This window comes from Meles meles, chromosome 9, assembly GCF_922984935.1.
Source record: "Meles meles chromosome 9, mMelMel3.1 paternal haplotype, whole genome shotgun sequence".
In the NCBI taxonomy this organism is placed as follows: Eukaryota; Metazoa; Chordata; class Mammalia; order Carnivora; family Mustelidae; genus Meles; species Meles meles.
Window position 1 is genome coordinate 38,867,714 of NC_060074.1, and position 13,985 is coordinate 38,881,698.

At 42.8% G+C, this 13,985-nt stretch overlaps 1 protein-coding gene across 1 annotated transcript in view; it reads left to right on the top strand.

The window, feature by feature from the left end:
• FBXO36 (F-box protein 36) overlaps positions 1–13,985 on the top strand; it is an 88,840-nt gene that overhangs the window by 50,015 nt on the left and 24,840 nt on the right. Inside the window, exon 2 of the mRNA XM_046018019.1 lies at positions 9,111–9,219. Coding sequence (XP_045873975.1) covers positions 9,111–9,219 — 109 coding nt within the window. The remainder of the gene's footprint in view (positions 1–9,110; positions 9,220–13,985) is intronic.

A 13,985-nucleotide genomic window follows, 5' to 3' on the forward strand; every position in this document is an offset into this window, starting at 1 on the left:
ATAGCCCCAAAGCCAACTTAAGAGTTTAGTACTTTAGGGGCACCTGGGTGGCTCCGTTGGCTAAGTGTCTGCCTTCCACTTAGATCATCATCTCAGGGTCCTGGGATTGAGTCCCACATCCCCCACTTGTGTTCTCTCGCTCGCGGTCTCTCTCTCTCTGTCTCTCAAATAAATAAAATCTTAAAAAAAAAAAAAGCTCTATATTTTTGTGGTCATCATCATGTTACTGATGTCACAGAGGACCATATTCTGAATAAAACAATGAAGGCTCTCATCCACAGTGTGATCCAGAAAACTCAGACTCTGAATCTGGGGAAGTTTCAGGAATAGCTTCATCTATTTATTCCACTTATATTTTCCTTTTTTAGATACGTACAAGGACAGTATAAATGTATTATATCGGAATTAACAAAATACATATATTGTGTCAATATAATTTATAAAATTAATGAAGTAATACAAATGATAAAAATAACATAACAAAATACACGTCTAGTGATGAATAAAAGAGCCTTTCAATAAATATAAAATAAGTGATTAAAAAAACATGCTGGGCATCTGGGTGGCTCAGTCTGTTAAGCATCTGCCTTCCGCTCAGGTCATGGTCTCAGGGTCTTGGGATCGAGCTCTCATCAGGCTTCCTACTCAGCAGAGAACCTGCTTCTCCCTTTCCCTCTGCCATTCCCCATGCTTGTGCTCTCTTCTTTTGTCAAATAAACAAATAAAATCTCAAAAAAAAAAATTGTATGTCAGTTTTTTTGCCAGTGTTATTTCTTTCCACATCGCACATAAAATAATGCTGTGACATAACGTACAATGGATAGTGTATTAGATCTGATGAAATATGGTATTATTTCACATGAAACACATCCAAAGAAAAAGAGGTTCCCAGAACAGTGACAGTGTTCAAACTCCGCTTCTCCACAATATACTGCTTCTGTCTCCTCTAGGTGACAGCTGTCATCTCAGCCTGGCTCCCCTCCTAGTCACAAAATGGCTACAGCAACTCCAGCAATCACATCAAAGCACAATGATCAGTGCCCAAAAAGGTGCCCTGTTTCTCCTTGTAAGTGATAAAATCTTCCCAAAGCTTCTGGAGCCTTCTCCTGATGTCTCATTGGCCAAAACTTTATCATATGCCCATACCAATCCCTGGCAAAGGGGAAAAACTGCCAAGAATCACTGGACCCATCATGTCCTGCCTCTTGGAGCTAGAGATGAGGTCTGCACTCTGTGCATAAGCTATACAGAAGAGAGAGACTGCTGGACAACCCGGCTCTACTAGGAAAGGCAGATGGGTGGCAACCGACATTGTCTGCTATCAATTCCTAATCACATTCATTGTGTTTGGAATTTACTAACTGGATTCTCCAAGGGCAACTGAATCCTTGAAATATTTCAATGCAGTCAGCTCTTACTATAAATTTCTTTTAATTTCGTTTTCATCTTAGACTCATTTTATCCATTAATAATGTTGGGGCGCCTGGGTGGCTCAGTCAGTTAAGCACCAGACTCTTGGTTTCACCTCAGGTCATGATTTCAGGGTTGTGAGATGGAGCTCCATGTTGGGCTCTGCACTGGGCATGGACCCTGCTTAAGATTCTCTCCCTCTTCCCCACCCTCTGCCCCTTCCTCCCTCTCTCTCTTTAAATACTACTACTACTAATATTAAAAATAATGTTTCTTTTATTCCTAATATATAAAAATTACTACCATTCCAGAGTGAAATTTTGGATAGTTGAATATCTAAGTTTTTTTTTTTTTTTTTTTTGAATATCTAAGTTTTGCTGTAGTTAGAAAAATTGAACCAAACACAGAAACAGAGAGGAGCACATACTTGATAGCACATACTTGATTTGTAAATTTGCATGGAAACCTTCATAATTGTTGTCTGGTTTAGATAAGGTGAAATAAAATTATCTTCATAATTCATTTAAAAAATAACATCTTTCTGCCTTTTGGAAAACCAGTGCTTTGTGAGCTTTTGAGTAATATCGAGAGCTAAAGTTACATATGGGGTTTACCTTGCAGTCCTCACATCTCCATTTCTTGGTGGCCTGTTAAAAACAAAATCCTTCTTCCCCTCATAAAAGATCTGATTCCAGGGCGCCTGGGTGGCTCAGTGGTTTAAGCCGCTGCCTTCGGCTCAGGTCATGATCTCAGGGTCCTGGGATCGAGTCCCGCATCGGGCTCTCTGCTCGGCAGGGAGCCTGCTTCCCTCTCACTCTCTCTGCCTGCCTCTCTGCCTACTTGTGATCTCTCTCTGTCAAATAAATAAATAAGAAATCTTAAAAAAAAAAAAAATTAAAAAAAAAAAAAAAAAAGATCTGATTCCACAAACTCTCCATGACACAGTATCTCAGCTCCACTGTGTGAAATCCCCTAATTATATATGATTTCCAAAGCAGGGAGAAATTTGATCTGGTAAAATAACAGTGGTCTGCAAGAGAAAGCAGAAACAGCCACATACTAACTTACAAACCTATTTCCTAGACAGACACTTAGAAAGATTTGGAATCCCCCATTGAGTGTGTGGTATCTAGCAAGTCATTCCAAACCTTCATGAGCAACTTTGTTTTTTAGCTGGATGGATGATAATTAAACTGTTGAGGAAATACAGCAAAGAGCATGCAATTCTTAATGATTGTCGATGATTAATAAATCAAACACCTGGTCAGAGTGAAAAGCCGAAATAAATGTCTTTGAAAAATACGATCAAGAACCAAATATTGAGGAGGAAAGAGATACTTGGTATTTGGGGCTGAGTTGGCTCTTATAGGTATAAGGGACTAGTCAGCAGATGAACAAGAGGGGAAGGGAGAAAGAGGCAAGGACCTCCTCCTTTGGGATGTACCCCGTATCTGGCATCCGGCTGGGTTCTTTGGATTTATCTCATGTCATCCATCCACGAGTCAGTGAGGGGACATCGTCATTATGTCCATTTTGGAGATGAAACTGAGGCCGGAAGAGATGAAGACATTTGCCCAAGGTAAAAGACAAAGAACAGGGTTTAAATCCAGACCTGTCTAATCACAGACTCTTTCTGGTTTTGTCCCAGTGGAAGGATTTTTCAGTTAGGGGAGTGGTGGGATTAGCACAATATCAGCCCGGGAGTGAGGACCGAGATGTGCATTGTCCAAATATTGTCAGATACTGAGATGCCCAGCTGGGCCCATTTCTTTCCCAGTGACCCCTCAAGAGTTGCCTAGTGAGTTGCGGGCCCAGTGGGGGAAAGGACCTAACGTTTAGGGACCTTTGCCAGATGAACAACAAATGCCTCATCATCTTGCCTTCATAAATGGTAAAGAAGAGGTGCCAAGGGATTAGTGAGAAGCCTTTGACCTCTTTTTCAAAAGGAAACTCAATTTCCAAGTTTATTACTAAGATTTACTGGAAATACATAAGAGAGCTAAAAAGATGGTAAATATAAATAGGGGCGCCTGGGTGGCTCAGTGGTTTAAGCCTCTGCCTTCGGCTCAGGTCATGATCCCACCCTGGGATTGAGTCCCGCATCGGGCTCTCTGCTTGGCGGGGAGCCTGCTTCCTTATCTCTCTCTCTCTCTCTCTCTGCTTGCCTCTCTGCCTACTTGTGATCTCTCTCTCTCAAATAAATAAAATCTTTAAAAAAAAATAAAAAGACGGTAAATATAAATAAAAATTTTTAAGAATTCCAATGGTCACGTGATTTCTACTAAACTACCAAATAGTGGCATGTACCTTCTTCTTTTTTTTTTTTTTTTTTTTTTTTTTGTGGCATGTACCTTCTAATAAGGCTCACTGCCCATCCTTCCTGGAGCAGGTATGAAACAATGCATGAGAACTAGACCGGCAAGGTCAGCAGATGCCTCGGCAGCAGGAGTAGACACAAGATTTCTAAGCTGTGGGGGTCAGTTTCCTCATGCATAAAGAGTCGCCTACAGCTCACAGGCCTTTGGGAGATTCAGGAGACCTGGGGGGAGCACAGTAAAGCGCGTGTTCCAGCCAAATCCCAACAGTCCTGTGAAAACAGTGCAAACTCCTCTGCAGCTTTTCTTGCTGGAATGTTCATTAACAAAACATTCACACTTAATAAGAACAAGATGCTTAGGGTGCCTGGGTGGCTCAGTCTGTTGAGCCTCCGACTCCTGATTTTAGTTCAGGTAATGATCTCAGGGTCCTGGGATGAGCCCTGCTTGGGCTCCATGCTCAGTGCGGAGTCGGCTTGAGATTCTTTCCCTCTGCCCCTCCCTCCATCTTGTGCCTGTGTGCACACTCTTGTGGCCAAGAAATAAGAACAGTGTTTAAAATAGTATTTATAGGGCACCTGGGTGGCTCAGTGGGTTAAAGCCTCTGCCTTCAGCTCAGGTCATGATCTCAGGGTCCTGGGATCGAGCCCTACATCGGGCTCTCTGCTCCACGGGGAGCCTGCTCTCTCTCTGCCTCCTCCTCTCTCTGCCTGCCTCTCTGCCTACTTGTGATCTCTGTCTGTCAAATAAGTAAATAAATAAAATCTTTAAAAAAATAAATAAAACAGTATTTATAGACTTTAAGATTTTCAAAATAAGAGATAAATACGTAACAATAACTATATGTGAATAACTATATATGAATATATGACTTGGCATAAGATGAGCTAATACCAGAATTGTTAGCAATCACTTTACAAATATTTGGGGGATACCCCTTAGCTCAGCTTTCTTCAAGCTGGATCTGTCACGTGAAACAGTTGCATTTATTGCTACACTGATGTTCCTTCCCTCTGCATATATAAATATTTTCTTTTAATATTTGGATTAGTGGTATATATTTTGATCCTTTTCACGAATGATCATTAACATTGTTCTGTGTTATTTTTTCACATATTCTTTTATTGGCTGCAAAGTATTCCATCTTCTAAGTGTGCCATAATTATTCAATTAGTCCCAGTATCAAACCCTTAGGTCAGTTCTGATTTTTCATTGTCATAATTAACCTATGACAAACATTCTTATATCAAAATGTTACAGGATTTCTTCTTTAGTGCTCATGGTTCCGGGTCATGCTGCTTAGAAGAATGAAGAGGTAGACCAGACAAACAGTGATGGGCAGCAAAGCAAAGTTCATTGAGCCATAGTACAAAGCTCCTGAAGAGAGAGGGGACACACGAGGGTTGCTGATTTGGTGTTTAGATCGTGGGTTATTTATTTATTTTTTTTTAAAAAGATTTTATTTATTTATTTCACTGAGAGAGAGAGAGAATGCACCAGCAGAGGGAGCTGCAGAGGGAGAGGGAGAAGCCAACTCCCACTCAGCAGGGAGTCCAATGCCAGGCTCCATGCAAGGCTCAATCCCAGGACCCTGGTATCATGATCTCAGATGAAGGCAGATGTTTAACCAACTGACCAGGTGCCCCAAGGTCTAGGGGTTTTATGGGTTTTTTGGTTTGGCCTGTCTTAATCTGATTAACTCCGTGTGCCTGTCATCCAATCAGGTTTTTGTCATCTACCTATCACGTGGGAAAGGGTGGGGCTCCTTCCGGGGTGGTGTCAAATCCTTTTAAGGGTGGTAACCTCTTAGGGCAGGGACCTCTTGTCCCTGCCTGCCTTTCTCCCAACTATCCTTCATTAAACATGTTATACACGTTTCTGATAAATTCCTGAGGATAAATTCTTTTTTTTAAAGACTTTATTTATTTATTTGACACAGAGAGAGAGATCACAAGTAGGCAGAGAGGCAGGCAGGGACCCGAGCTGAAGGCAGAAGCTTAACCCACTGAGCCACCCCGGGACCATGAGGATAAATTCTTAACAAGTAGAATGTTTGAGTCCAAGGGTACGAATGAACATCAGGTTTTTGAGGAGTATTGCCAAATCAATTTACGCCCTTCTCAATGATCATTAAGGGCTTCTATTTTTCCTTGTCCTTACCAATATTAGGCTTTATCACTTAAAAAAAAAAAACAAAAAACAAAGAAAACACAACTTTACCAATCTGAGAGACAATAAGTGATAGAAAATACCCAATTTTCTCTTTTAATAAGTATAGTATATGGAGTATAGTTGAGTCTTAACAAGGCTTAGTAGTGATTCTGACTGTTGTGTTCTGCTGTGGAGAACTGATCTGCTGACCTGTAGCATAAAGGTCATATTTGAAGAAAGGTTTGTGCCTCAGAACAAACCCTGTGTTTCTGAGTAGGAAGTAAGGAGGCTTGGATTCTGGTTCTAGCCAGTCATCTTTCCTTACGCAAGTGTTATATTCTCAGTAATTTCCCTTGAATCCAGTAGGATGTTTATCTGTGTGCAAGTTAACCTGAGTCTGTGCCCAGGGAATCCTCCCTCTAGAGGACAGTATTGCAAGCACTTCAAGAACTGCCTCCTACATCAGTTCCGGAGGGCTATTTAATTAGTCTAATGAATATTGGGAATAATTTTTCACTGATGAAATGAGTGATGTGCAAGATAGGAGACAAGATTGTAGAAGTGTTTCCCTGCCTTTAAAAAATTTTTTATTTTACCTTCATTCCAGTATAGTGAACGCACAGGGTTATATTATTTTCAGGAATACGTTACTGTGATTCCACGATTGTGTACATCTCTCTGCCTTTTTTCAAACAACAGAAGAAATAAGCTTGGTAACAACTTTGCTGGAGTAGTGCCTCATCTAGAACTCCATTTGTTCTGGAATCTCCACTTCCCCAGGGATTTAGTTGCTTGATTTGGCTAGAAGGGTAGCTGATTACATCATTGTAATATGGGCGCACTTGCCCCAGAGAGATAATTCCCTGTGAAGGCTCCCGCAGCGTGCCCAAGTGCACGGCAGAGAGGAGACTCCATTTAGCTTCCAGAAATGTAGTGTGGACTCTTGTGGTGCCTGCTTGGTGGTGTCTTTCCTGTGGCAGAATTCAACCCGAGACTTGCTTTCACGGTAACGTACCTCCGGTGATGTGGTCGTAGAGAGAGACAACGCACCACTTCTAACGTAACCTCTTGGAAACATTTTGTTCCTCTGTATGAGTTGCAAAAGTTGGACTAAATTATTTCTGACCTGCCCATTAGTTCTAAAAGTTCCAGATCATGTGGTATAGAGACAGCATTAGATTCGGATTGCCTGGCATCTTTCCTCAATAGAAAAGAAATATTTATCATATTTAATGTTAATTTCAATGATGTCTAATAGAAAGGGAATAAAAAAGGAAACTGAAGTTTAGAGCGATTAAATAGCAAAGTTCTGTCTCTCTCAAGAATTCATGCTCTTTCTGCTGATGTCTCCGTGTATCATAGAGATACAGTAAAAGATACTGTAACAGATGACTCTGCTAGGGAATAAATTGTGTCCTCCTAAAATTCCTATGTCCAAACCCTAATCCCCAGGGTTGGGATTTGGTGATAGGGCCTTTGAACAGGTCATTAAGGTTAAATGAGGTCATAAAGGTGGGACCCTAATCCAATATGACCGGTATCCTTATAAGAAGAGACAGACACCAGGGATTCACACGGACAGAGGAAAGGCCATATGAGGCCCCAGGGAGAAGGTGGTTGTCTGCCAGCCCAGGAGAGAGGCTTCCGAGATGCCAAACCTGTCGACAGCTTTCCGGAACTGTGAAGCAATGAATTCTGTCATTTAAGCCCTTAGTCTTTTGTTACAGCAGCCCTAGGGACCAAAACACCGTCACCTCTGTGGGCCTGGGGTGGAAAGATGTTTAAGAGAACCATTTTGGTGAGGATCCTGCTCAGGAAAATCAAAAGTGGCAGGTTAAGGGATTTTCTACAAGTTTTGTGAGACTTTAGGTGTTTATAACTTACATATTCTATATGTAAACCTCTATGAATAGTAAGCCTTTAATTGAAAGTCCTACTTTCTGTTGGACAGGGTGCCAGGTAAGATGATGTAAAGAGTCTCCACAGCCCTGAGAGTTGGGTGGTTACCTTTTGGATATCCGGGAAGGGGAGGAGGTTGGGAGAAGGACCTCAGGAGACGACAAGGGCACAGGAAGGCAGCCCTACAAGGAGTGGAAAGCTGGCTGAAGCCCAGGCCTGTAAGCAGGGAGAAAGGAGTGACGAGCAATGAGGTGGTCAGGCAGTTCAAAGGCTGGGGAGGAGGGGTTCTAGAACCACACCAACAAGGGCCTAGGGACGGTGCAAAGAGCTTGTAGGGACTAGGGCAGTGGCCCAAAAAGGCATACCCAGGACCTGTGAGGACCCCAGGGAGTGATAGGTAGGTGGGGATGGGAGAGAGGAAACTATAAATAAGGGGAGGGCCCCTAGCAAGTTGCACCTGCTTAACAATTCTGCCTTGGGCAAAGCCTTCCAGACCATCACTGTAACCTTACACGGTGATGCTAGTGAGAGAGGAAGCCAAGCAGTTTCTCTGCACCGTCCCCTTACCCATCTGTTCCCACGTAGCCCTCATCTAAGTGTGGAAAGAATCTGGCTTGCTTGTCAAGTTGGGGGAAGCTTTGTCATCTCAATAATTCCCCAGTTCCATTATAGGTTGAAGGACGTGAGACAAATTGGATAGGCTTCAGGGGGCTCCTCATCGGGGCCAGGAGTTGACACTGCGGTGAAATCAACATAGAACTTGCAGTACGTAACCATGGAAATGAGGTTTGCTCCAGATAAACCAACAGGCTCCTAGAAGTCCAACGGGCCACGAGCAGGTCCATTACCAAGAAGCGTCCTGTGTAATGACCCTTACATGCATCAGGCAAAGCATAATGGTGCTTTCCCCCGTGCTGGTCATGTAAGAAAGTATCCACTCATTGTGTCCGTCCTGCAGACAGGAAGGGAGGCAGAGAGTGGAGCAATTACTTTGGAACTGGCTCCCCAAGTTAGAGAACGCCTACTCTCAGAGACCCTCAAGAGACAGATGGCCATTTTGGTCTGCGTGATTTTAACATCGATTGACATGATAGATTTTTAAGATTCCTTCCAGCACTTTGATTTTGTGACCCCAGTCTCTAAGGAGAATGTTGACTGATGCGCAGACCTCACTTCTGATGTGATGTGACACCAGATGGCAAAGTTACAGCTGACGTTGGACACGTAGCCTTAGTGGCTACTGCGGGGATTTTACAAAATCCCACACCAAACTGTACTTGTTGGTATTGGGTTTCGGAATCAGTTTTATTGCTATCCATCTCTATTCAATCACAGGTAGTCTTTAGGTGGTGGAAGATCTCTTTGAGGAGTGAGTATCGATCAGCAAAGCCTGGAGAAGCAAAAGACTCTCATGAAGAGTTCCTAGAGAACTCCCACCTTCAAGGTAAGGAAGGGAGCACGTTATGTACTTCTTGCTCAGTTTCCTTTAAAGATTTTATTTATTAATTTTGACAGAGAGAGATCACAAGTAGGCAGAGAGGCAGGCAGAGAGAGTGAGAGGGAAGCAGGCTCCCTTCAGTGCAGAGAGCCCGACGTGGGACTCGATCCCAGGACCCTGAGATCATGACCTGAGCCGAAGGCAGCGGCTTAAACCACTGAGCCACCCAGGCGCCCTCAGTTTCCTTTAATTAGTGACAGATTTTGTCACAGAAATAGCCAGCATATCGTCATTTGAAATACTGATATGTTATTATGTACTCAAAGACAGATAATTGCTAACATATCCCGAAATTTCTCTTGGGAAAAATCTTCAAGTGTTTAAGACTCCAGGTTAATGTGTCAGTTCCATTAATAATCTTAAATCGCATAAATAGAATTTTTTCCTACAACATTTAATTAAAATGGGTTTCTTTTAGTTAACAATAAATTGAAAGGTTATTTGAAAACACAGTCAACTTCTCAAATCCTTGGACTCTCATGCATTTTGGCAAAATTGCTGCCATTTCTTTTTAACATCAAGGTTTGCTTCAGAAGTAGCCTTAATCAGGAAGCACATGGTTTGCCCTCTGGTTTCCCCTGTGCTTTTTGCTTTCATAATATGAAAATTTCCAATAAAAAGCTGGGGTGCCTGGGTGGCTCAGTTAGTTAAGCCTCCGCCTTTGGCTCAGGTCATGATCTCAGGGCCCTGGGATCAAGTCCTGCGTTTGGGCTCCTCGCTCAGCAGGGAGCCTGATTTTCCCTCTGCCTCTGCTGCTTCTCCCCCTGCTTATGCTCTCTTGAGCTCTCTCTGTCACATAAATAAATAAAATCTTTAAAAATAAAAAGCAAACAATGGTTTTTAATGAATTCCTAGATACCTGTCACCTGGCTTCAATGAAACTCAAAATGTGGCCCAAATCTCCACACTAAGCCACTGTTCCTACTGGATTAGTTGGAAGCAAATCTCAGTTCTTACATCATTTCATGCTAAACCACTTCAGTATGTGTCTCTTAAAAGGAGTCCCTTTAACTTACCTCCTTAATAATTATTTACCTTCAATACAAAACCGGAAAACTAGAAGCCATTTTAGAAATTTTTATTTTATTAGGAGTTAATATCAAACTTTTATATATGCATTCTCATTTTTTCATTACAATATCCTTGTGAAATAGCCAGTATTATCCCCATTTCACTAATAAGGTTAAGAATAGATATGCCTTTCCAGGGTTCCACAGCTAATTACGGGCATTGCCAGGACTAAACACCAAGAGGGGAAAAAATCAAGTGCCTGAATCTTTTTCTTTTCTTTTTAAGTTTAGAAGTTCTATTTATTTATTTTATTTAATTATTTTTAAAGATTTTACTTATTTATTTGAGAGAGAGAGTGAGAGAGATCATGAGAGGGGAGAAGGTCAGAGGGAGATGCAGAGTCCCTGCACGGAGACCCCGATGCGGGACTCGATCCCAGGACTTGGGGACCATGACCTGAGCCGAAGGCAGTGGCCTAACCAACTGAGCCACCCAGTTGCTTTAAGTACATTAATTAAGTACATTAATCTTATTCTTAAAGACACATTCTGGGTGGATCTTTGATAATCAACACTCTTAAAAGATCTTCTACTGTTTAAATTATAGCGTGTAATAGTTGTTTTTTTAGGCAGAGAGTAGGTTTGGTTTGGTTTTGTTTCCTTAAACAGTTGAAAGTCTGGGTTGATTGACTTCAATTCCTGATGTTGCATACATCTTCTTTAGTTAACCTCCTTATAGAAAGCACTTACGCATTAGTGGTTTAAAAAGAACCACGTTGGGGAAAGGCTGTCCACTTTTCATTGAATAAAAATCAGTCCAGGCACTCCTTGCTTATTTAACTGTAAAATAGACAGGTTTCTACAGTGATGAAGTCAACTGCTATAGGGGACCCTGATTGGCTCAGTCATTGGAATGGATGACTCTTGGTCTTGGAGTGACTGTATTCCACATTGGGTATAGAGATGACTTACAAATAAAATCTTAAAAATCTTAAAAATAAAAATAAAAATATATAACACATATAACACATTTCACTTTCAGGTCAGAATCCAATTTACTTTCCGAGCATTGTAGTAACTACCGCAAAGCTTATGTCTAAGCAAGAAATATTCACGGGCAGACCATGTGATTTTTCCAATCACAAAATCAGGCAAGGGACATTGGCATTGCTTGTGTTCTGAGTACAGTCTCTTCCTTGTCCCAGACACCTTCCACACCCTTGCCCCCTGCTAGGATATAGGGGTAGGGGGTGGGGCAACAGTGGCTTGTGGATAACACTTATGGGGTTCCCGATCCTGGGAAAATAGGCAATAAGGTGGGGCTTTTAAAATTGCAGTTGGAGGGGATGCCTGGGTGGCTCAGTCAGTTAAAATTGCAGTTGGAGGGGCTCAGTCAGTTAAGCATCTACCTTCCGTTCAGGTAGTAATTTCTGAGAGTCCTGGGATCAAGCCCCACGTAGGGTTCTCTGCTCAGCAGGGAGTCTGCCTCTCCCTCTCCCTCTGTGCCCTCTCTCACTCTTGCTCTCTCTCAAGTAAATAAATAAAATCTTTAAAAAATAAAATCAAATAAAACAAATAAAAATAAATAAAATAAAATAGAACAGCAGTCTGAGAGCTGCAGTCTCAGGACTGGCTGGTGGTCTCTGGACAGGAGGAGCACTGAGACACTGAATTAAATCACCTGGCAAGTTCAAAGGCACCTGTGTTTCACTTTTAGACTTCTACAGCATCCGGGTCTCTGGCAGAGGAGAAAACTCCAGACAGCGATTTTATTTGGCCCCTTTCTCCTCCTTGGTCCTTAAGGAATCCCTCAGAAGGCATCCCTACAGCAGAAGAGGCGTGCACTGGGCCCAGAGAGAGGCTCACTGGTCAGCGACCAGAATTTGAACCCTTGCTGCTCCTACCCAGCTGTGTGACCACAGGCTGACCCTGACTCCCTCTGTAAGCCCACTTTCTCCTCATACCTGGGGAAAAAATGGCTATTCCATGTGGTCGCTGTGGGCATTCAGTGATCTGACACCTGAACCATATTTAGAGCCACACATCCTACATAATCAACTCGTAATCATTATTTGCTGTTTTTAAGTATTGATGTTTGACTTGGTTTGATTTTTCCCATTCACTTCTTATCATATTCCCAAGATCCCCCCAAGGTTTTCCTCACCTGAAGTTCCTCTCCAACTCCTATGGTACACACTGGCGATAGGTCTCTAGAATCTGGGTCACCCTTGGTGTCCTGGCAGAGGACCGGAACCATGTTACTCTTACTTCCTTGACCTCTCAGCAGCACTGAACTTGGAGGGGACATTTTCTTCTCCTGGCTTCCAGGAGCACCAAGCTCTTGGTTCTCCTCCTGCCTCACTGGTCCCTTCCCAGCATCCTCGTTGGCTCCTCCTCTTCTCTGAAAATCTAACCGCTGGGGGCTTAGGGTTATCTCCAGTGCCTGTTCCCTTGTCTGTCTGGGCTTAAATCCTGGGGGATTGGATCTGGGCTCCGGTTTTAAATGCCATCATACACTGACAAGTCCCAAAATGATATCTCCAGCTGGCCCATCTCCCCAGAAACTCCCCACTCAGATTTTTATCTGGCTGCTCCCTTGACATCTCCACTTGAGTTACTTCTAATGGGCTCTCAAATGTAACATGTTCAAAAATAGCTCCTGATCTTCCCTCCTGCCAAAAAAAAAAAAAAAAAAAAAGCCCAAATCCTACAGTTAGCTTTGGTCCCTTTCTTTCTCTCACACGCTAGATGTCATCCATCAACAAAACCAGAATCTGAACGGTGGTTCATAGTCCCCAGGATGGTTCCTAAACATGCCCACCTCTCAGTGTTGACAGTCTTGTGTCATCCCCTCCCACACTGTACTCGGTCAACGTGTGTGACCAGTACAATCTGGCAGGAGTGATGTTGTGTCACTTTGGAGGTTAGGTTATAAATGACACTACAACGTCTGACTTTTCTCCTTTCCCTCTTTCTCTCATCACTTGCTCTGGGGGAAGCTGGCTGCTATGGCTCAAGGCAGTCCTGTGGAGAGGCCCGTGTGATGAGGAACTGAGGCCTTCATTCAGCTGCCATATTCAGGAGCTTTCTTGAATGTGGACCCTAGAACCACTGTCAAGGCCTCAAATCATGCAGACCCACATAAGGTCTTGACTGAACCTCAGGAGAAACAGACTCTGAGACAGAACCACCCACTCCCACATTCCTGAATCTCAGAAACTGTGAGAAAATACATGTTTGTTGTTTTAAGCTGGTAAATTTGGGAATCATTTGTTACTCAACAGTAGATAACTAATACAGAACGTTTCTCACCAATTCCAACTCTGGTTGAACCAACAACAACCTGTCACCCAGATTACCGAGTTAATCTTCTAACTGGTCTCACTTTTCCTCCCCTTGCCCTACAATAGTGTGGTCTCGTCACAGTAGCCAGAATCAGCCCTTCAAGACATATATCAGGTCACATTACTTGTCTGCTTTAAGCCTTTCAGTGGCTTCCCATCTCACGTAGGGTAAAAATCCAAGTCTTGTAGTGATCTTCAGCCACTCTCCTCTCTTGCGTACTCTACTTCAGGCACACTGGCCTCCCTGGTGCTTCTTGAATAAACCAAGCATGCTCCTACCTCAGGGCCTTTGCACTTGCTATTCCCTTTGTTAAGAATATATTTTCCCAGATGTCCCCATGATTTGTCTTCATTCAGG